At 37.4% G+C, this 22908-nt stretch overlaps 1 protein-coding gene across 4 annotated transcripts in view; it reads right to left on the bottom strand.

The window, feature by feature from the left end:
* Positions 1-1775: 1775 nt before the first annotated feature.
* LOC148375114 (oxysterol-binding protein-related protein 3-like) overlaps positions 1776-22908 on the bottom strand; it is a 48292-nt gene continuing 27159 nt past the window's right edge. For 2 of the 4 annotated variants that reach the window (XM_088344868.1, XM_088344871.1), the window contains exons 11-23: positions 22117-22250; positions 16794-16886; positions 13452-13629; positions 9907-9978; positions 9556-9770; positions 7839-7976; positions 7706-7769; positions 6156-6234; positions 4132-4276; positions 3911-4061; positions 3709-3835; positions 2221-2343; positions 1776-2082 (exon numbers count right to left, since the gene is read on the bottom strand). In XM_088344868.1, the coding sequence (XP_088200994.1) occupies positions 1977-2082; positions 2221-2343; positions 3709-3835; positions 3911-4061; positions 4132-4276; positions 6156-6234; positions 7706-7769; positions 7839-7976; positions 9556-9770; positions 9907-9978; positions 13452-13629; positions 16794-16886; positions 22117-22250 (1625 nt within the window). In that variant the 3' untranslated portion in view covers positions 1776-1976. The remainder of the gene's footprint in view (positions 2083-2220; positions 2344-3708; positions 3836-3910; positions 4062-4131; positions 4277-6155; positions 6235-7705; positions 7770-7838; positions 7977-9555; positions 9771-9906; positions 9979-13451; positions 13630-16793; positions 16887-22116; positions 22251-22908) is intronic. The other 2 variants (XM_088344869.1, XM_088344870.1) reach the window with 2 other exon arrangements.

Here is a 22908-nt window from a genome sequence, read left to right as displayed (position 1 = left end):
TTTGTTTACTTTGAGTCATTAGTTTTTATTCTATGCCATTTTCAGTTGCTCTACAAAATACGGCAGTATTCATAGTAAATAAATTCACTGTCCCTTTATGCTCAAATAGCCGCATTTTAAATTTAATCCAAAACGCTTCACTTTAGTAGCTTTGTCATCAATGTAATACAATTATATGCTGTATCTGCGTTCAGCCACGCTCAACATGCGTCAACAGTTTACTGTAGCGCAAAATGATTGGTGTCATCTCGTGGAAGACGAGGCTATATCTGTAACAGCTTCCTGAAAAGGATCCATGACCAAAGCACTGGACCAACATGAAGGTTGTCAGTATTGGGGGACACAACATAGCTAACCTCCATTTTGCTGATGATATTGCCGGATTGGCAGGAGACCAACAGGAACTTTAAGATCTGGTCAATTGCCTGGACAAAGCATCAACCCTGTATGGGAAGCTAATCAGCACAAAAAAAGTAATGGCCAACAATCCCCAGGGTATCACCACAATCACCACCATCAGACAGCGGGAACCAGTCATCAAATTTTAATATCTTAGAGCTGTCATATCAGAAGAGTGGTCAGAACCAGAAATCATAGCCATGATAGCTCAAACCAGTCGCACTTGCCAGACTTGAACCCATCTGGAGGGACAAGAACATAGCAGTGAAATCAAAGATCAGACTCGGGACATCGCTTGTTACCTACATCTTTCTCTACGCTTGCAAAAGAAGGACTCTTAACAGCAAAACCGGAAAGGAAGATCTAGACCATGGAGATGTGATGCTACAGGAAACATCCAGGCATCAGCTACAAACGAGACATTTCACCACACCATTAGAGGGTGCATTGGGACCTTGTTGAGAACTGAACTGTGCTCAGACAAAACCTTGAGTGGTATGGTCATTGGGCCTGTCACAAGATCACCAGAACTGGCCTAGTTCATTCTTCAGGGCGCAGTTCAAAGTGGCAGCGAGAAAGGAAGGCTTTAAAATAACTCTGCCAACAACATCAAGGAATGGACCATTGCCAACTTTGGACCGCTTTTTTCACTGCTGACGTTTTGGCTTGTGGCAGAGTTGCGTCCTTTGTAATGCCTTGACGACTCAGGCAGTTAAAGGATCTGTGGATTGTGAATATTCATCCAACTGTCGTAAATCTGGGAAAAAAGCTATTGTGGATTTTTAGATAGGAATACAGATTTTGTTGATCCATTAAAAGACAAGCAAGGCAACAGATGCTTATTAAACATTTTATTACAGTGTACATAGTCAAAAAAAAGTGAGGAGATTGTTACCAGTGTAATCTTTCACATATGACTCAAATACCACCTCAATTTTTTTGCATACATTTAAGGGATATCTGAAAGTCAGAAAGAAAGTACAGTATTTCCGAATGAATTAGGATACAAATCGCTGGCATCAACAAGAAAATCTAAGAACAACATTTAATTTACAAAGAACATAGTCACATCGTAGACCGATTTCCCTCACACCTTGCCTGCTGAAAAACTACAGGATATAAGGATTATAGTTTTTAAGAATTTGCATGGACGGGGGAAATTACTCAAATATATATTATTTTGGTACCGTACATAAAAACATTTTACCTGCGATGGTTTTTTTTATTTATTAATACCACTCAATGATTTCGAAGGTATATATCAAATTGAGATGTCAGTGGTAGTAGGACTATTTCGGGTCGTAGGCAAGAAGGGAAATTCAGAACATCGAACATTGTTCCAAAATGTTTTCATTTGTTAGATGATGATGATAGATGGCACCTCACCCCTGTTCAATATAATAAAAAAAGAGGAAAACAAAGGGTCATGTACGCGCGCTCAAGTTTCCTCAGCCTCTCCATACGAACATTATCAGCATTCAGTGATTTACGTACGTTTTAGATGGCTTAACACAATTTGTACAATGCCCCAAACTCATTGAAACATTGCCAGTGCTTGAGAACTGTACCAAATGCAGTTACCACAGGTCTAAGTTTTCAATATTAGCAAAGCCCGGATCTTTACGGAGATCCCAGTACTTTCCGTTGTATAGCCACATTTCTCTGTCATCCTTGACTTCTTTCCTGGGAACAAAAACACAAAAGTACTCGTTTGCAGTCACAACATCAGAAGAGAATCAGGCAGACCTAAGATGGTAAATATAGGTGCTAAAATTAAAAGAGGTTGAAATTAGCAGTTGGAGGTCTTAAAAGAATTCCTACCTGAAAAACCTTGGGATGTGCTCTTTTCCGTGCTTGGCCATTTCTCTCCGTCTCTCCCTTTGTTTCTCCTCAACCTCATCCTTCTTTTTGTCCGCCTCTGCTACCTTTCCCTCTTCCAAAAGTCTGACAAAGTGATATGATAACATTATACTTGCACAGGATACAATTTAAGCAGGTATTTTATATTTCATGGAAGAAAAAGAGTAAAAGTGTTTACATTAAAGGCAAAACAAGATTTTTAAACTACAAACCTATCCACTCTAAATTGGTTTATCACTCCTCTGTGATCTGCTACCATACCGTGGTGGAGGAGTTTGTGTGTCCCAGTGAACCTATAAGCTATGTAGTCTGGAGGTTTTAAGGCCTTAATAACGTCACCCATGACAAACAGGTCCTGGGTGAGTGTCCAGACGAAGCCCAGCTCACAGACCCCTTATTGTTTCTGAACTCTTAGAATATAGATAGATAGATAGATACTTTGTTCATCCCCGAAGGGAAATTCACATTTCCAGCAGCATCCCTGAGCTGAGAACAATCGAGAACAATCGAAAATAACACGGGAGCTGCTGGAGTGGCTGCCATTCGTGACGGCGCCGGAAGAAAAGATTCAATTTGAATCATTTACAAACAAACAAACAATTGAATCATGTACAAACAAACAAACAAAATATTCATGTTTCAATAAGTGGAGCGTTAATAAAATATTTCTGATACTGATAGTTATTAAGCGCAGCACTGTTTGTTTAAGACATGGCTTTCCAAAAATAGCAGTAGAATGCAGTTGGGGGTCGGTGCCTCCACAGTACAGTCACAGCCACGCCCTTCCATGTACCCCAATTTTCAAGTACAAAGTCACCTCCGAACATGACTGAGAAGTTGTTTGAAATCTTTGCAACACATACAAGAATATAAATGCAGTTTTGTCACAAATACTTTAAGAAAAAACATGTCGTTGTAAGTATTCATTCGAGAGAAGACAATTAAAATGAATTACCTGTTCCAATTGAACGAAGTTTCTGGTTTAAAAAGGGAGCAGAGTGGCTGTATCTTTGCGGACCGTTATATAATAGAATATAACGCACCAAAATGGGAAATCGTTAATTTTCACTTTGGACGAAGTGTGGTCCCAAGTGTAGTGATGAGTTTATTCTATTGTTGATATTGGACAACTGCAAAGTAGATTGCATAGGATGCCAGTTCCTTATTTTGACCATTATTGCACACTGTTGTTGGTTGCTTTTGACAATTACATCATTGTCACTATCAATCAATCATGTTGCTGTTTTTTGCAACCTAGGATATTCAATAAAGGGCTCAGGGGAGAGCCTTTAGAACAGGTTGGGATCTCTTATCTGAAGATGCTCTCTCTCCCCTGTTCCACTCGCAAGTTCAGAATCCATTGATGTCTTTCTCTCCTCATTTTAAGCATATACTAAGGTTGAAACTCATGAATCGACATGAAAAAACTAACCGACTCCAGTACTTTACCTCTGGTCTGGTCTAAATCGTGTGTCCGTTGGTGGAAGGACAGCTTTTAATTCAGGTGTAAGTTCATTTAGTTCTCTGGCATAGCATGAGAATCCATAGTATTGGAAGTGGTCATCAGGCTGCACATCTGAAAAATTAAAATCAAATTCAAACAAAGTGCCAATAATAAAAACCCTCGGGTCTTTTATGAATAAAACGCTACTTGGCTTCCAAATGCATTTTGGGATCGGGAGTGTGTCGCAGAAAATGCCCTCGTGCCACAACCCTCCAAAACGATGGACAACCTCTCCAGCTCGGTCCAGAACCACACCCTGAATCCCGTTTTTACTGCTGTCAGAGGTCCAATATCGAGACTATGTGCAGAGAAGAAGTCATATTAAAATGTACAGTACATTTACCCAGATAAAAAGAAAGGTTCCTGACCTTAACAAAAGTAATCTTGCAGGTGCAGACATCGCTCGCTCTGTTTTTGATGACCACTTCACCGTAATGCTCCAACCAGCGTTGCTGACTCAGCACATTGTGAATGCAAGTAACTGCCTTGTTCCATTCATAGTGATCACCATACCTAAAAGTATTTAGTAAGATTGAGTCTTTTGAGATAACTGAGAAATACAAAATATAGGGAAGCTTATTCTCAACTTTTATGGTTTCTAAGGGGTTATTTTTTGTTTGGAAACTTGATTTGTTTACCTTGCACTTGAACCTTTTACAAACTTTAAAATAAAATCTTTTCAGGGTTCGTACACATCTATTATGGCCAATTGTATGACCTTTTTGAGGCCTTCAAAGCCAATTTTCTAGTATCATTAAAATAAATCCAATGTAAAACCATAGCCCAGTTGTTTGAGGTCACTGAGTGCTGCCTGTCGGAAAAGCAACCAAACAATTAGAGAACTCCTAAGCCAAATATTAAACCAGTAGCTATCATTCACTAGATGGGGCATAAAAGATTAAACTGAGCATTTGTGCCCCATTTCACTACTGTTTTCTGCCATCTCTAGTCAATATGTTGTATCAAAATGTCTTATTTTTCCTACTGACAGCACTCACGCATAATTCAAGCTCTTTTCAAACCTTGAAATCACAACATTAAACTTCAAGCATTTAAGGAATTAAAGTACGCGTACGAACCCAGTCTTTTGTCTTTCGCTCATTTTCACCTCAAATTTACAGCAATGCCTGTCTTTAAAGGGACAGTGTGTATTATTTGACCATAAGATGTCACTGTAAAGTGCAGTGCAACTGCAAACCACTAAGAGGCGCGCTGAATACACTGTTCATTTAACCTCGTCTTTTCTACTTCTGCTTTATGGAAGAGTGTTGGGACTAACTACTGTAACATGTCATTGATAACATTTTGGAACTCAACTGTCATTACAATACAGTGTGTGACTCTGCTATAGTACTTACTTATTCTTAGTCAATCACAAGTTTCAATGATCTGATTGCTTACTGTTCTGCCACTGCTATCATTGTGACGAAAAAGCCCGACCGCTATGTTAAGAACGGTAAGTGAGTACAACTAAATACAGTTACTGTCCCGCCGTCTCAAGCAGTTTACAAGAGCGCTAAACTTCTCATGGAGATATTTTCCCTATATCATATACTTGCATCTAAAGCATATTTACAACTACAAAATGAAATACTGAAATCAGAGAGTTACTTCATATATGCATATTTGGTCCTGTGTCACTGCTAGCGAATGGTAGGCAGCATGTGGGGAGGGGGCGTGGCTTATACAGAAATAACAAAGCCAGTAGAAAAACATGAGGACAGAATTTACTTTAAAAATTGTGCTGAATTTTTGACGTTTTATTTGTAAAAATATCTTTACAATACACCATGCCTGGAGAGAAAAATATCTTAGTACCTAGAAATGAATATCTAAGTAGTTTGAAGCCCAAAGACAAATGGATATGGAGCGACTCAGCTAATTTTTTGTTGCCAGCTCTGCACAAGCCAAGAACGTTTGAAGGGTTCACTGCTTCCACAGGTTGGTTTACAAGTTTTCTTCCATTTGTTTTATTGTGTGGCTTTTATAAAAGCTATTTTAGGGGGTTGACGTCAATGCAACTACATATGGTGATTTGTAACAAGATAATTACTTTCGGAGTAAAGCACCACTTTTGGGTTTCAGTAATAACAGAATTACTATTTAAATGAAGTAACTAATTCCTGTTCTTAGTCACTCGCTAACACTGATGAGAGCACTCGGATGAGCTATTAATATTCCAAATTTATAAGCTACTTTTAAGAAAGAACAAAAAAGAAATAAATCCACTGAGGCAACCATTTTTTGATTACATTGCCAAGGATTATTCAAGGCAGACTCAATACAAAAAAGAATGAAAACTAAATTGGGGCTGTGAATTTTAAAATTAAGACACTAAAGTTGTTGGAATTATCCAATTAGATATATTTTTTTTAAAAAGCAGATTGGTCACCTGGGTAAGGTTACATTAACAGGTCCACTGGAGATGATCTCTACAGACTTTCCCCAAAACTTGTTTTTCCATCTTTGATCTAGAAAAAGAAAACAAAAACCTATTAAGGCTGCAAGAACGAATCAGTAGAGTTGATTGAAATAGATTATTAAAAACGTAGGCAACGACATTGATGATGGATGTTGTGCCGCACGATTTATTCAGCATATAGCGCGTAAATTTAATGAAAATAAAAGAGTACATTGAAACAATTTGCACTTTATTTCTGGAGAGGACACTCGTATTTTGATGCAAGATGTCATCATGGTACCTAACGAATTTGACCTACCCGTATTACAGGCTGCGACCCAAATGAAGAAAAAAAAATACACTTCTTGAATGTATTCAATGATGCATTTTAAACAGTGATATCAGAATATACCAGATTCACTTAAAATAACCAGCAAAACCAATATCTTCAAGCAATTATTCCCCAATTAGCTGCATTTTGAATGAAATCCATAATGTTTCACATCTGTGACTTTGTTAACAATAGCTCATATTAATCTCCTTATCTGCTTTTGGACGTGTTCAACATGAGTAAATGAACTTCACCGGTATTTTTCTGTGAAGTGAAATGTCCACTTGCATTTGCAGTGAATTATTAACATCTAACTCAATTTTTTTTCCCTCACAGCATAATTCTGCCAAGCATCAAAGGCCCGTGATCCACTGGAAAAAAAATAATCCAAATTTGTATAGCACTTATTGGACACAAACGAAACTAAGATGAAAAAAAAAAAACATTCAATGTACGAAAAGATGATCCCCAAAAAAAGGTTCTTGCATTTTCCTCCCATGTAGCCTCTTGTCATTTGGCACTTCAGGAAAAAAATCTTACATATTGGTAGGTGTACCTCAGCCCGTTTTTTTCCCTTTTTTTTAATGTTTGCTATAGTAGAAATAAACAGGATGATATAAATTCTCTTGACTATTTACTGGGTGCCAGAAAGATTTAATACACAGCTATAAAGCCTTTTTCAGCATGACATGGAAGAAGTCTGTCCCATCAAAGACAGGGCCTAGTCCTTTACCATCTTGGTCACCCACCGACGCACGGGGGTGATTAAGGACACTGCCTCAGTGACTACCTGTGACTCGATGGTCTTGGTTCAAATTGGACAAGGTGAGCATTAGTGCTTTTGGAAGATAAAGATGCCAAAGCAACGACAAGTCACAGAAACCTAGCGGATCGTATCAAGTTTATCTAATATCTTAGAGGCCTAATATAACAATAGCAAGTGTTTGTACGTATTATTGGTCATAGTTAGGCTATTTGGCAAATGCTTGGATTTCATAATTGTTTTATATTATAGAATATTCTTTTTTGTGCACTATTGTTCTATCTGCCTAAACATTTAACATTTGAACAGAAAAATCAAAATGTTTTTTTTATAGTCCGATTTATCTCTTAATTGAAAGAAATGATCGCAAATGGATTATTAAAATAGTCATTAGTTGCATATCCTGTTAAAACCATGACAGACACAAACTGGTCACACACATTTTACCTTGCCAGAAAGTGAAATTGGCAGACTCTGCATGGCAGGCAGATATGGGAGGATGATGGCAAACCTAGGAAAAAAACACTAAATAAATCCCCCTCCCAAAAAAATAGTGGTACAGTCTTGCTATCAAGGTTACCTGTTCACTGATATAACGGAAGCCTCGGTCTTCTCTGTGATTCTCATAGGTCTCTCCAAGAACAGGGTTGAAGGGTTTGTAGCGATACCTCCATGATGCCCAGGCATAACCAGAGATAGAAAATGCTGCAACATATACCTGTTAACACAGTGGAAAAGATCATTTTTTGACTTATAGATTTGTTTGAGAGATGGACAACTTTTGACATTTGAAAATACCCTAGGTTCATTAACAAAACCCTAAAATGTATATATTTTAATTAGGGATACACAATAGCTTTTTTTCCCTACCAAGTGATACTTTTTGTGCGTTTTTTTAAACTGACCTCATATTTTGTAGCGACCAGACCAAAAATTATTGTGCATGCTTAAATCGAATCCGAACGATACTTCAAAAATTGTCGCTCAACATCCATTGCTATATAGGTCTTTTATGCAGAATATAGTGTAACAGGAAAAACTACAGAGGGCCCCCCTCTATGTTAAAAATACATTTAATCAGGAAATTCCCAATTAATATTATACCAAAAATAGTTTTATGTTTTATATAGCAGATTATACCCCATATAGAACGCTCATAGAACTTTAAAGAGGCACATTCACACACACACATTAATACACAAGTCATGGGTCTAAACTAGGGTTCTAGTTCAAGGACAGACAATCTAAGCATAGTACTTTTGCTGTGCTGTGTTGTTCCAATTAAGAAGGGTATACATTTATCCTTTGCTGTGCTGTGTTGTTCCACTTAAGAAGGGTATACATTTATCCTTTGCTGTATCACAATTTACTTATTGCGGTTTCTCTACGTCATAGATTCATTGTGCATTGTGTTCTGCTTTTTGGTTGGCTAAACACTTGCCCCGCCCCTTTTCTGCCCATCTGCATGCGCATTGATGATATTGCGGTCCGAGTTGTACACAAAAATAATAGCTTGACAAATGTACATTATATGTGCAAAATTTTTTATCATTTTCAAGTCTCTCTAAAAGCAATCATGGGACCCATAAAAAGAGCATAAGGCAGAAGATGATACCTAGTGTCGCCAACAAAGTTAGACTTCTCGACACGCTAAACTTGGTCTGGAGCCACACGCGGGTCTTTGACGCTCCCTGGCACTTTCAAAAAAATGTTTGATAATGGAAAAATATATGATTTCTGTACAATCATTTCTGTACTACAAAACAGGAAACACTCTTATTTTTTTCTAATGACTATAGATACAGTAAGTGTTGTCTATCTTGAAAGGCTTATAATTTATGGTGGCACAGATTGAATATTCCTTTTTTTTGTCCAATATGGCTTTCTTGGGTTGCCGACTGGAAGGTAAATAGTTTTCCATAACAGGATGGCGACAAAGTATCATGTAATACAAAGTGGCTAATCTCATCTCATCTCATTAGCCGTACCGCTTATCCTCATTAGGGTCGCGGGACAAAGTGGCTAATGTTTTTAATAAATATAGATGCGGGATAGAAAAAATATCCATTGACAAAAGTTATTTGGAAAAAAAAAAATCTTTTATTTGCTAAACAAAAATTAGGCTTGTTATTGAGTATTTAATAATAAAGGTACTTCACGGGATTGGACTATCGCGGGACAATTTTAGACATGCGACCCACTTGAGAGAGGGATTACTGTACTGGTAAACTGGGCTTCCTTCTAACTGTTACTGATTAATTGCTAACCATTGTTCAAGATTTTAGATCTAGACTCACCATTCGCTCATATGGGTCATCGATATGATTAGCAATGTCAAGCAGCTCTGAGTATTCCAATTCTTCTGAAAGTCTTTGCAGCAAAGAAAGAGGTTCATTGAGAGCCACAGGCATAGAGACCCTCGAAAGGTCCTTGCCAATGTTGTTGTACAGGATGGACATGATGCCAATGTGGCTGTTATCTGTTCCTGGGGCAGGGATGCAAGTGCGACGACCTAGATCACAGTAACAAAATACTGAACGTGGATTATTGAAAATAACTTAAAGGCATTCAACAATAAATTATAGTGACAAATTTCAAGTGTGTGTCTTCAGGTAGTGATCATACAAATGTGAAAATAACTAACATACCTGTGTCAGATTTTGGCTTGGGTTTGTCAGTTGCGTTCCTTAGACTGGCTCTGTACTTGAGGGTGGCACTTGCTGAAAGAGACAAAAATTAAAACTATTTTTAGTCAAAAGTTATGCTAGTTCAATGTCCTGGATTCTATAATGGCTCTTTTAAACCGTAAAGGGGACAGAAGGTCGGTTACTGGGAATAAGAGCCAAGAAGTGAAATGTGAACGTGTCAAATGAGAATTCCATGACAAATAATTCAAATTAGAGTAGGGATGATGCACTAGATCTGGATTGAGTGTTATCCATCTAGGCCAAAGGGACCCAATTGGCATAAATTAATTTTATTAAAATATAATCTGATCTAATCCCTCAACCTAAACTATAAGACATATCTTAAAATTCACATCTATCCTGGTAACTTCTCCATTTCGAGTTCATCTGCTTCTGACTACCCCTTTTCGAACATGTTATCTAACATTATTTTGTTGTTGACTCATTGTCTTTGTCCTGTTTTTATTTTAATGTTCCAAATAAAGTTTTCATTCATTCAAAATCAATCAAGCAAGATTGAGAGAAAGCATGAAAAACACCCTAAAACAGAAGGCTGAGTTATTAGCTGCTACCATAACATCAGTTGGTCAATCTGGTTCTTTAACAGGAGTGCTCACACTTTGCAATTCGCGAGCTCCGTTGAAATGTCGATGCACTATTTTTGTTTTAAGTTGATTTAAGTAATGTTGGTTGTATGGGCATTTTTATTTATTGTATAAATGTGTGTCTTGCTGTCGGTCACCCCTCTCAAAGGAATATGACCAGGGTAGATAGAGTATTAAAAAAAAAAAAAAAAACGGATTTATTTATGTTATTGTACCCTTATATGAATAACACCAATTTTATTTCCTGCACTGTTAATTTTTGGTTTATGGGAAAAAGTAGTCATGTTTTGTTGAAGCTTTAATTGATTTACTGTAAAAGGTTTCTAAAATCTATTTACGTTTTCTTTGAATTCCTAACAAATATTCTTAGTTTCTTACACCAATTTTCAAGATTTTAATTCAAATATATATCTGCTCTAAATATCAACTAACTGCCTCCTCTTAATACTTAAAATCTGTATTGGCCCTGAAAAAAAACACACACTTGTTGATTCTTAGTCAGGTTCTTTTTGACTGAGAGCCACAAAAGCTAAATATATATTTTTTTGAAAGTTATGCTTTATTGTGTGTTTTACGACAAACAAAAAAAACCCTAATCCGTTCTCCAGACAAAAGCTCGTTCTTTAGCACATTTTATTTCACGGTGTGACAATTATTGATTTGATAAAACCTATTAAATAATCATAATAATGCCAGAGCCTGTGTCCCATATCAACAAATACATCACTTAATATTTATCTCTCTCCTGCAGTTACTTAAGATCATTAAGACTAATTTTACCATTTGTCATTTTTGCTGTAAATGTTTTCAAAACAAGGTGTGAGCAGTTTGTAAAATTGTCAGGAAAATATTGCAAACGAAAAGGATATGGATGTATTAAGGGAAGTGACCTTTGTGTGCAGATTTGTCCATCACTATCACACACCCGTTCAAGTTGCTCTGGGTGCTGGCAGTTTCGGTGTTTACGGTTTGTTCTGCGAGTTTTCATCATAATATGTCTCAACAGAGAAGTTTGTTTAATTAGCTTCCATATAAAGGATCCCTTAGAGATGTACAGCCAAAACGGGGTCTGTTGGTGCAACACCGTGAGTGTTAACTGTAGTCTGAATGTTGCCCTATATATTTTAGATTGAAACGATGAATCACTGCCTTTCTTTGGCAAGAGGTCGCAGGGACGACCCAGGACGCGCTGGAGAGACTATGTCTCTAGCCTGGCTTCAGAAGAGTTTGATTGCATGAAATTTAATACGTTGATAAAAAAATTTGAAAAAAGTATAGAAAAATGTAGCTAGCATCTTGAATGTTGGCCATGAGGGCAATCAGAAATAGTAGTATAGTATAGTTTTATAGGTCTACAGGAAAGGACAAAGCTAAGAAATCCAGGTGAGTGCAATCATATTGCCTTGAAGACTTCTATTGTAAGAAAAAAAAATTAACATGGGGATGGGCGTTTCCACAAATGTTCCGTTTGACAAATGATTGTCAGCATATACAGCTACGCTGGGTGGTCTGGACTGGCGCGTGGCTTTGGCAACATCCAGTGTATATATTTAAAACTGCAGGTCATTGCTCTTTTTTTCTCTCTTGTGCTCCAGAGCAGTGTCTTGTGGGCCAGATTAACTCAGTTAGCGTGCCAAATACGGCCTGCGGGCCATACTTTGGCGACCGTTGCTGTATGTGATGCACCTTAATTGTGAATATTGAGTCAGTTTTTCTCAACTATTCGGTCAGGACCAATAAGAGGGTCGTGGGCCTTTGCCAAGGCAAAATAATACTTAGAAGAAAACAATAATTTACACTCCTTGACAGTAGATGGCGATAATGCGCTACTCAGTCTAGTCTTCCTATTCAGTCAATAAGCAACGTCCCTCTAGTGTTTTAGAGGGACCACAACTCATTTTATTGTGATTGTTCAAATCTTATTTCCCTTTTCGTTCTATAACCAAAAGAGTTAGTGATAAGAGGAAGTAAACGTGGAAAACGGGGACAACAAAGATTGAGTCGTAGCAAAACGAAAATGTTTTACAGGTGTCTGCCATTAAAGCTCTATAGAAAGGTACATTAAATTCAAGTAAATACCAGATTGTACTCATTAGAAGTAGGGTTGACATAGGCACTGTCAACCACAAAAACAGTTTAAAAATATTAAAATTATAGCTTTTTACCAATACATTCATCTCATTTATGTACATAATAATAAATAAAACATGTACTTAAACGTTCATATTTTGGGTACAAAATTATTTTAGTCTGTGGCTATTTTAAAGCAATTATAGATGGTTGATTATAATAATAATAATAATAATAATAATTTCCTTGTATTGTCATTCTGTGTAACAATGTACACAGAACGAAATGTCGATTGCATCTGACCCGATGCAGCCGCAGCCAAGAGAGGGCGCCGCCGACCACTTTTTAAGTCTTAGGAATGACTCGGCCGGGGCGCGAACCCGAACCTCCCAGTCTCAAAGCGGGCGCCTTACCATCTAGGCTACTGATGCAAGTACTTGAAATTGTTTCTGATTTTGTTGTTTTTAAGGTGAATATATCTACTATCTCTGCTTTAAACTGCACAATATTTTCATTTAATACGTTTGAGAAGAGCAATTTTATCTCTTGATTTGCACTGGCAGCTCGTCATTAGCATGGAATGGGGGGTCCTCGACTCAAACCAGTTGAGAACCTTTGTATTAAAGGGTTAAGCAAAATTAATGCCCAAAACATTCTTTTATTAGTATCAATTCAAAAACAAGTTTGAATACAATCACGCCAACTATAGCAGAATGCATATATCAACCAAGAATTAGCATACCAAAGCTTGCACCAAGTAAAAACTCAAGACATTACGCTAGTGATGAATGTCGTATGTTTTAATGTATTTGAAAAAAGAAGAAAACTCACCATGTCCTTCATCAGGCTCTGATGTGCTTGTGGTGGTGATGTCACTAAGACCCGATTCATCCGAAGCTTCTGCTTCAGAGGAGGTCTCACACATGATCACTTCACTTGCATCAAAATATTCAGCCATGGAATCAGCCACAGAGGGTGCACGTTGACTTTGGCTAAAAGATGTTGTCCGCTGCCCAGAACAGAAAAAAACAGGCATTAGAAAACTGCCCTTCCAAATACAGTGCTGCAAAGCCAAAATTCACCAAATGTGTGTCATAAGTTATTTTCTGGCAAAACAATGAAATGCTAAAAGCAGACTAAAAGGCACACCTAAAAAATCCATCTTAGCTAGAAATTTGAAAGTGTGCTTTATAATCCATTGCACCTTTATACAGAATTTTTGGAGGATGAAAATGGAAACGCATATTTACAACAAACTGCATGCGGTAACTTCTGCAATCAAGAAACGGCAGGGTCTTTGAGAGCACTCTTGCAGTTAAAATGTTAACTGCCCAAAAACATAGAAAGATAAATTCAGAACTTGGACAGCAGCTCAGATGCCAACTTTAGAACGCTCAGTGCAAATAGTCCTTTGTTGTTTAGACAATAAGTGTCCGTAAATTTGAAACATATGGGGATTACCTAAAGATTTTTGTTCATGGTAATGTTCCGTACAAAATCAAACCTTGTTTGTGTTGTTAGATCAGCGGATAACTACTTTTTGTTACCAACTAGCGCAAATGGTTAATGAGCATTTCTAAAATAACTTGTGTTTGTGACTATGTTATTCCTAGGTTAATTTTGGAAGAAGGGCTAAATACACTCAGTCAACCACTGAAAAAATGATTGAATAGAAAATCACAATGACCCAGCACTGGTGAACCATTGTCAGAACCGGCCCAATGGCACCTCAATTGTCTTAAGAGGGTACACAACATTGGACATCCGAGTGAGAACTGTCCTGCCTTAGAGGACCAGAGTGGTCTCAAAGTGCCCTCTTGTGGTTAACATGTTAAAGGTTGCAAATCTCTTATGAGGTTAATCCTCATATACACATACTGTATATACTCTGGCTTGCAAAACTATTTGGCCCCCTTGAACTTTGTGACCTTTTGCCACATTTCAGACTTCAAACATCAAAATATAAAACTAATTTCTTATGAAGAATCAACAATAAGTGGGACACAATCATGAAGTGGAACACACTTTATTGGATATTTTAAACTTTTGCAACAAATAAACGAAAAAGTGGGTGTGCAAAATAATTCAGCCCCGTTGAGTTAATACTCTGTAGCGCCACCTTTTGCTGCAATTACAGCTGCAAGTCGCTCGGGGTATGTCTCCATCAGTTTTGCACATCGAGAAACTGATATGTTTGCCCATTCCTCCTTGCAAAACAGCTCAAGCTCAGTGCGATTGGATGGAAAGCGTTTGTGAATAGCAGTTCTTGGTTTTTTTTCACAGATTCTAATTGGATTCAGGTCTGGACTTTGACTTGGCCATTCTAACACCTTGATATGTTTTTTGGTGAACCATTCCATTGTAGCTTTTGCTTTAAGTTTTGGATCATTGTCTTGTTGAAAGACAAATCTCCGTCCCAGTCTCAGGTCTTTAGCGGAATCCATCAGGTTTTCTTCCAGAATATTCCTGTATTTGGCTCCATCCATCTTCTCATCAATTTTAACCATCTTCCCTGTCCTTATTGAAGAAAAGCAGGCCCAAACCATGATGCTGCCACCACCATGTTTGACTGAGGGGGTGCTGTGTTGAGGGTGATGAGCTGCGCTGCTTTTACGGCAAACATAATGTCTTGCATTGTTGCCAAAAAGTTTGATTTTGGTCTTATCTGACCAGAGCACCTTCTTACACATGTTTGGTGTGACTCCCAGGTGGCTTGTGGCAAACTTTAAACGACATTTTTATGGATATGTTGAAGAAATGGCTTCCTTCTTGCCAATCATCAAAAAAGGCCAGATTTGTGCAGTATACGACTGATTGTTGACCTATGGACAGATTCTCCCACCTCAGCTGTCGACCTCTGCAGTTCATCCAGAGTGATCATGGGCCTCTTGGCCGCATCTCTGATCAGTTTTCTCCTTGTATGAGCTGAGAGTTTAGGGGGACGGCCCGATCTTGGTAGATTTGCAGTGTTCTGATACTCCTTCCACTTCAGTATTATTGCTTGCACAGTGCTTCTTGGGATGTTTAAAGCCTGGGAAATTTTTTGTATCCAAATCCAGCTTTAAACTTCTCCACAACAGTATCTCCAACCTGCCTGGTGTGTTCCTCGTTCTTCAGGATGCTCTCTGCGCTTTAAACAGACCTCTGAGACTATCACAGTGCATGTGCATTTATACAGAGACTTGATTACACACAGGTGGATTCCATTGATCATTGTTAGTCATTCAGATCAACATTGAATCATTCAGAGATCCTCACTGAACTTCTGGACAGAATTTGCTGCACTAAAAGTAAAGGGGCTGAATCATTTTGCACACCCACTAATTCGTTTTTTATTGTTAAAAAAGTTTAAAATATCCAATAGAGTGTGTTCCACTTTATGATTGGGTCCCACTTATAGTTGATGCTTCACAAGAAATAACAGTTTTATATCTTTGAAATGATTGAAGTCTGAAATTTGGCAAAAGGTCACAAAGTTCAAGGGGGCCAAATCGTTTTGCAAGCCACAGTGTGTGTGTGTGTGTATATATATATATATTTTTTTTTTTCTGAAAGGCGAGAGATTTTAATGTCTAATGGTTTCTTTCTAAAATTAATTTTTGTTGTGATATCAGATGTCATGTTAATTTATGTTTTATGAAATTAATTATTTTAATTCAAATGTATAGATATGTATGCAACCCTAGCTCTTACTGTAGTCACAAAATACTTTTTTGGAGAGTACGCCTTATAAAACGGTACGCTTGTTATTTATAAACAAAATCGGAGGTCAAGAATTCACGATGAAACATAACTTGTGCAGCTAAATGCAAACAAAAATTGATTTTTTTTTTTCATGTATTGCTGAAGTATCAAATTTAAGTGCCTCTATCTGCGTATACAAAAAAAAAGCATCATTCAGCCATTTTGTTTCTTTGGCCTGGCCCCAAGTGCATATTTCTTCAACTCAATGCAGCCCCCGACTCTAGAAAAAAACACCCCTTTGCCCTGCTGTAAGCACATTTATCAGGACAATATAGGTCATACAGAAGAAGTATGAAATAATCACTAAGTGCACCCCCGATACTATGCATTCACACGTGTAAGAGGTTAGTAAGAAAAGAATATCACACACACCAAAAAAAAAAGAAAAGAAATTATCCTTCAGTCACACAACTCGGGGAAAGTACACACCTGGTCTGCTTGGACAGTGCAGAATGATTCTTCAGAAGATCCCGAAGACAAGGAAAGGGAATGCACTTTGGTCAGATGAGACTGTATGTCAGACTAACATACAAGTACAATGCCGAAACATAAGAGAGGATGAGGGGGGGAAGTATTAGAGAAAATGTTGGAAATGAAAAAACATTAGTTTCAACACAGACAACACATCACTAATGTAGAAGTGTGTGCTATAGGTAAATTATTGTCTAACCACCACCAAAGCTTTCCGTTTCAATTCTAAAGCATTTCATTCTGTTCCCATGTAAATCTTTTGAATATGGCACTAGTTAATAACACATAAAACCAATTAGAGTACTAATAAAAACGGTCCCACTTCTAAACTTCTCTTAATGTTAAATTATCACAAACACTAAATCATTGTTTCTCAACTTGTGGGTCAGGACCTCAAAGGAAACGAGGGTCAATTCTAATCATTAAATGGTAGTAAAAACTCCCTGCTCGAGATTTCTTCCAGTTCAGTCAACGCCGTCCCACATTTAACCTTTTTGTTTTTCTTTCATTTCCTTTTTTGCACATAAAGGATCCCATGAAAGTAATCAATAAGTGCGAGGAAAACTGTGACAACAATGACCGAGTGGAAGGAAATGATTGGGAAATACGAAAATTGTGTGTTATTTTTCTAGCTTTTGACCAGTATACTAAACTTAACATAATTTACATATTGGAATCATTATTAATGTTTAGGTACAAATTTCTTTTAGTACGTGGCTATTCTAAAGCAGTTCTAGGTGATCACTTATATGCGATGTAAACTTACTGTAAACGAGAGTATATACAGTATGTTAGTTATAAGCAGTTTTTTTTTTAGACATTTTGTTTGGAAAAACAAACGATTCTACTATATCTGCTTTAAACTTTATAATATGTTCATACGAGAAATTTCAGAAGTGAATTTTTTTGTCACTTATTGTGGTGGAATGTTAAGACAAAAAAACCTGCCATCTAAATACTTTCACACATTTGGCACAGAAAAATGTGCAACTTTTTTACTTTCATTGCGTTTTATGATTCTACCTTTTGCAAGTTAAAAATGTATTTCTATATTAGGAATGTAACATATTCTCAGCATGATCATTTTTCTGCTAAAAATGACCAAATGTGAGTTTTCCATTTTGGTCCAAAAGAACAAAAAAACTGTCAACAGATGGAGGTTGTAAAAACGTCATGTAAAAAGTGAAGTGAGCCGTTAGAATTTGGCTTCCACGCCCTGCAGCCATTTTTTTCCCCCATTCAGCACATTGGAACAATTTTGCGATCCCCGTCAAAAGCTTTAGACAAAAAGAAATTCTCAGAAATCCGTTTGCCCCTCCCTTTACTCAAAATAGAAGGCTCTTGGTTGTGTTATTTGCAAATCTCTTATCAGTTGTACTGTATAACTTCTTGGTGGTACAAAAAACTTTCATTTAGAAAAAAAAAAAGGATTTGAATAAGGCAAAAATACATCAAATATACCAATGAGAATTTTTATAAAAAGTCATAAGTCAAGAACCTTCATTATATTTACCTAATGGAATGTCTACCTTGAAGACGCCGCCATGTTTGTCTGGCCTATTGCTGCTACGCTATGCTCAACTGACACTGGTTTTTGTTTGCATTAGACATTAATGCCATCTAGTAGTCAGATTAGTAGTAACACACTGAAAATGAAATCAGCATCTAGAATTATTCCAGGCAGTTTTTATATTGTACATTTTTTAGTCGGTACAAATTTTTTTGTGAAATTCATAATCTCGGTGTTTCGGTTTGTCAGCCAAGAATACACTTTTTTGGTGAATACATTTTCATTTCAGCGTATCCCTGATAAATAACCTACGAGTTTATTTAGGATGTACGGATTAAGTGCATTATTTTATACTTATAAAGAATTAGAATTGTCTTGGTCATTGATAACATTATATTGAACATTGTTTACAAGATTAAACTTGGAACTTAAGAACAAACATGTAATAAAGACTTAAAAGAGAAAAGATAACGTTAAAATGAATAGGCAAACATTTGCAAGGTGGTGCTGAGTCTGGCCTAGGTTGCAAGAGCATCAGAAGACTAGTTAAAATTCATGCATTTTGTTGCACCATTCCTAAAATAGGTCAAAATATGAAATGAATACTATTTCTATATTTTCACAGTCCTCCATTTTGTTTAGGGTGGTGATGGCCCTGGGGAAGAAACTGCCTTTGAGCCTGTAAGTCCAAGTTTTAAGGGACCTGTTGCGTCTGCCCAAAGACAGCAGGTCAAAGAGTTGGTAGCGTGGGTGGGAAGAGTCCTTTATAATGTTGTTGACACTGCTGCACTATTAAAAGCCGGCAATGTCCATCAAACTCAGCAGCCCATTATTTTCTGGACTGTTTTGATGACCAAAATTTTCAGTCTACAGTCATGCTCCCACACCTCCGAAATGCGCTCTACTGTGGCACTAGATTAGCAGCCTTTGTTCTTGTTGTTTTTCCTGAGCACTCTGAGGAAGTTACGTTGCTACTGGGCCTTTTCTACATCAGCTTTGGTGTTCACAGACAAGAGGTCGTTGGAGACCTGTACACAGTCTCCATTGATTAGTGGAGCTATGATTTTGCTTTTTCTAAGTATAAAGTCTTTAGATTTTATGGTGTTCAGTTTGGGTTTATTTTTCGAACACCACATTCTCAGTGTCTCCACGCCTTTCCTGAATGGCACCTGGACCCTGATTAGACACAAAGCCAACCAAAGTGTTGTCCTTAGTTAACTTCATAATCTTGTTTGTGGGGTGAGTTGGCGATCAATACGAGGAGAAAAGGGTCAACCAAACCAAGTTTTTAACTGTAAGAAATAAAAAAATAGCTTGAGAGCCAGTAAGCTGCTGCACCAGTGCAGCCACAATTTTAGTACAGTGGTATCCATTTATCTATCTATCTATCTACCTTGGTCATATCCCTCAAGAGGGGTGACCAACAGCAAGACACACACATACAATAACAAAGAAAATAAAAGGGAAATAAGTAGAAAAAAAAAAAAAAAACACAAAATTTTTTGGACCATGGCCAAATAATTGCCCAAACATCCGAACAAGTTAGGCACCTCTGCACCCAAGTTGGTCATGCTTTCGTCCCTCTAGATGAAATGGGACACCAGAGAGCGGCCATGTCACTCGGGTCAGGGTGACACAACACACTCTTCAGATCAACAGCAGCGCCTGACAGTTTTCACTGGTTTATCCCTGCCGCATCACACGGGTGCCCAGCCCATCCTTAAGAACGCGTCCACAATCCCACTATCCTTTCACAACACCACTCCACTCCTTTCTATCACCAACAAGAGCTCTAGCTTCCATTATATTTGGACCTCTTTTCTACAGTGCACTCATAACACCATCCATCCGCGTCAATCGCGGCCTTCCTCTTGGTCTCCTTCCATTGACTTCGGCTCTGTAGATCCTCTTCAACATTCGCTCCTCATCCATCCTCTCCATGTGTCCAAACCAACCGAGTACTCTCTTATCCATTTGTAAACATGAGAATTCCGGAACACGGGTTTCTTCTTTACAAAAATCTACCTCACTATATGAAGGAAAGACTAATTCATGAGCAATCTCAAAGGCTACCACTAGAGACCACTTACCGCTAGTTACTCCCTGCTGCCAGCATCAGCTCATTTAGTTTGCGTAAACAAACTACAGGAGAAAAATAAAAATATTCTGGAAATCTTTAATGTACTTCAAAGTTAGACTTTCATTTTAAATGTCTAGATAGATAGATAGATACTTTATTCCTCCCCCTAGAAGGTTCTTACGCATTATTTGCAAACCTGTCAAACTCTGGCAATTGCTCCCCTTAATAATGATTGCAAATTCTCCTTATTAAGCAATTATTTAACCTTACGAACACAAAGCGTCACTTACAGCAAGACATGTGAAAGGTTTAAAACAAAAACGTATAAAACACGGGGCAAACTCATAAGTTGACAGGTATACGATATCCGTGACTCCTTGTTCCCATTGCATGCTGTTGTGAGGACCCGTTTTTAATTAATTCAAATAAGGAAAGTTCACTCGTTATACAAGCATTGAGCTACAAGCACGATCCTGGAACGAATTAAGCTCTTAGAATGAGGTACCACTGTTTATTTAAGCACATGTGGATTATAAATTATTAGTAAAAAAAAAAAAAAAAAACGTTCTTTCCGTGACCGCGAGTTGTCCAGGTACAAATAAAAAAATCTTGACATATGTTTAATACATCTAGAAAATCTATTTATTTATTGTATTTATTTATTTATTCAGCCAGTATAAACCATAAACATGATATATAAAGGAAATCATTTGACACGCGAACCTCTATGCTAAAAAGTCGGAACCATTAACCAAGTGTAACCTAGAAAAAAAACTATCACACGATGGAAAATTACCCCCACCCTACTTCTGCCGGGCACACTTAATGGTTTGAGAAAATATTACAAAACTTAATAACCAAATATAAATAGCTGTTTTAGCACAAACAAATGGTATGAATAAACTCAAGACTGCCACCCAGCCCGCAGCATTCTTTTTGAAACATTAAGAAAAAAGGAAGATAAATACAATTATATTTAGAACTCTTTTTAGCCATGAAAAAAATGCAAACTATGGGCAATTTTGTCATTGTCGAATAGACTTTCATCCGGTTGCAGACAAAGAAAACCAATGATTACTGTTACCTCCCTGCCCCCATACAGGCCAAACTAGCTTAGCAGTTTCATGGCAAAATTCAACAGCTGAGCTTAACTGATGGAAGGATGGGAGATTCCTAACATGCGGATATTGTGTATCTACCTTGGATTGACAAGGAGAATAATGTTCATTCCGATAACATTTTCAGGTTTATAGATACACAAAATAAATCATTACACAAATTCTTTTTCAATTCATTTTTTGGGAAACAAACATTTTCACATAACTTACCAATATTCAACTATAAGAATACTTGTATAAAACACCCATATGAAAGCTCCTTTTTTCTTATCTGATACTCGAGTCCTTTCTCATTTTAAATTTTCTGTTGACTGAGCTAATGGACGTGAAGGATTCATACAAGCCTTTCACTTTTTTAATATGTATTTATTGAGTGCCTCTCGCCAAGCAGTGAGACAAATTATGTGAATACACAAAAAGATGAAACCCAAACGTAATGATTGACATTTTAGGCCCGACCTGACCTGAATTTTGGGTCAGTCTTGGAATTAAGATCTAAACTCTAATGAATCATATATAGGTGTGATGCATAGTTAGTATTAACCAGCAAGGGTATGTGTGGGTCGATATTACCTCTGACAGTGTGCTGCACAGTGTAGCGAGCTGTTCGGAGGTATCCTGTCTCATGTCTGGGCTGGTCCAGGCTTGTCTAATTCGTTCTCTCTCCAAGGTCAAAACTTCATGGACAGACTTGAGAGAGGTAAAAACTGCAAAATACAAAGTGTATTAATTAAAAAAATGGCAAGAGATCAACAGAGACAAAACCTTTAACATCTAAAACTGCTAAGAAACCTTTGCTTTCTATGATTATTCTAATTTGTTGAATGCAATACATTAAATGCATATAGTTACTATTTCCTAATCACACAGTTAAACTTAAGTGCAAGATGCCAGCTTATTCAGAAAATACAGGTCAGTAAAGGTTTTATTGTATTCAATATTTCGCTTAACCCTCATAACTAATTGTTATCAGGTCAATTTCGACCTGGGATCTAACTCAGTCATGACAACTAAAAAGAAAGTAGTATTGCTCAATATAGTTTACATCCTAACAATATGTAAATGCATCAATAACCATATATTATGATTGTAATTTAATTTCATGGTCCATTAGGGATGACTATAACCTTCAAAAGGGTCACAGGAGACTCTCCAACTGTTTTCAAGCTGAGAAATATTTTTTGTTACCAATTAGCCAGTTAGGCACCAGGTTTGATATGCCTTTCTTATATGAAGAAAGCAAAGAGAGGTTTGGAGAAAAGGTGCATCGGAAGAACACAGCTGCAAGCCAGGGAGATGAAAGAGGGGGATACACAATCTCATGAAAGAGAGGTCCCTCAGGAGGCTTGGGATCTGCGGAGGGAA

The sequence above is a fragment of the Urocampus carinirostris genome, chromosome 1, assembly GCF_059441175.1.
Source record: "Urocampus carinirostris isolate Australia breed hairy pipefish chromosome 1, RoL_Ucar_1.0, whole genome shotgun sequence".
Lineage (NCBI taxonomy): Eukaryota > Metazoa > Chordata > Actinopteri > Syngnathiformes > Syngnathidae > Urocampus > Urocampus carinirostris.
This window is presented reverse-complemented; position numbering and strand designations above follow the sequence as displayed.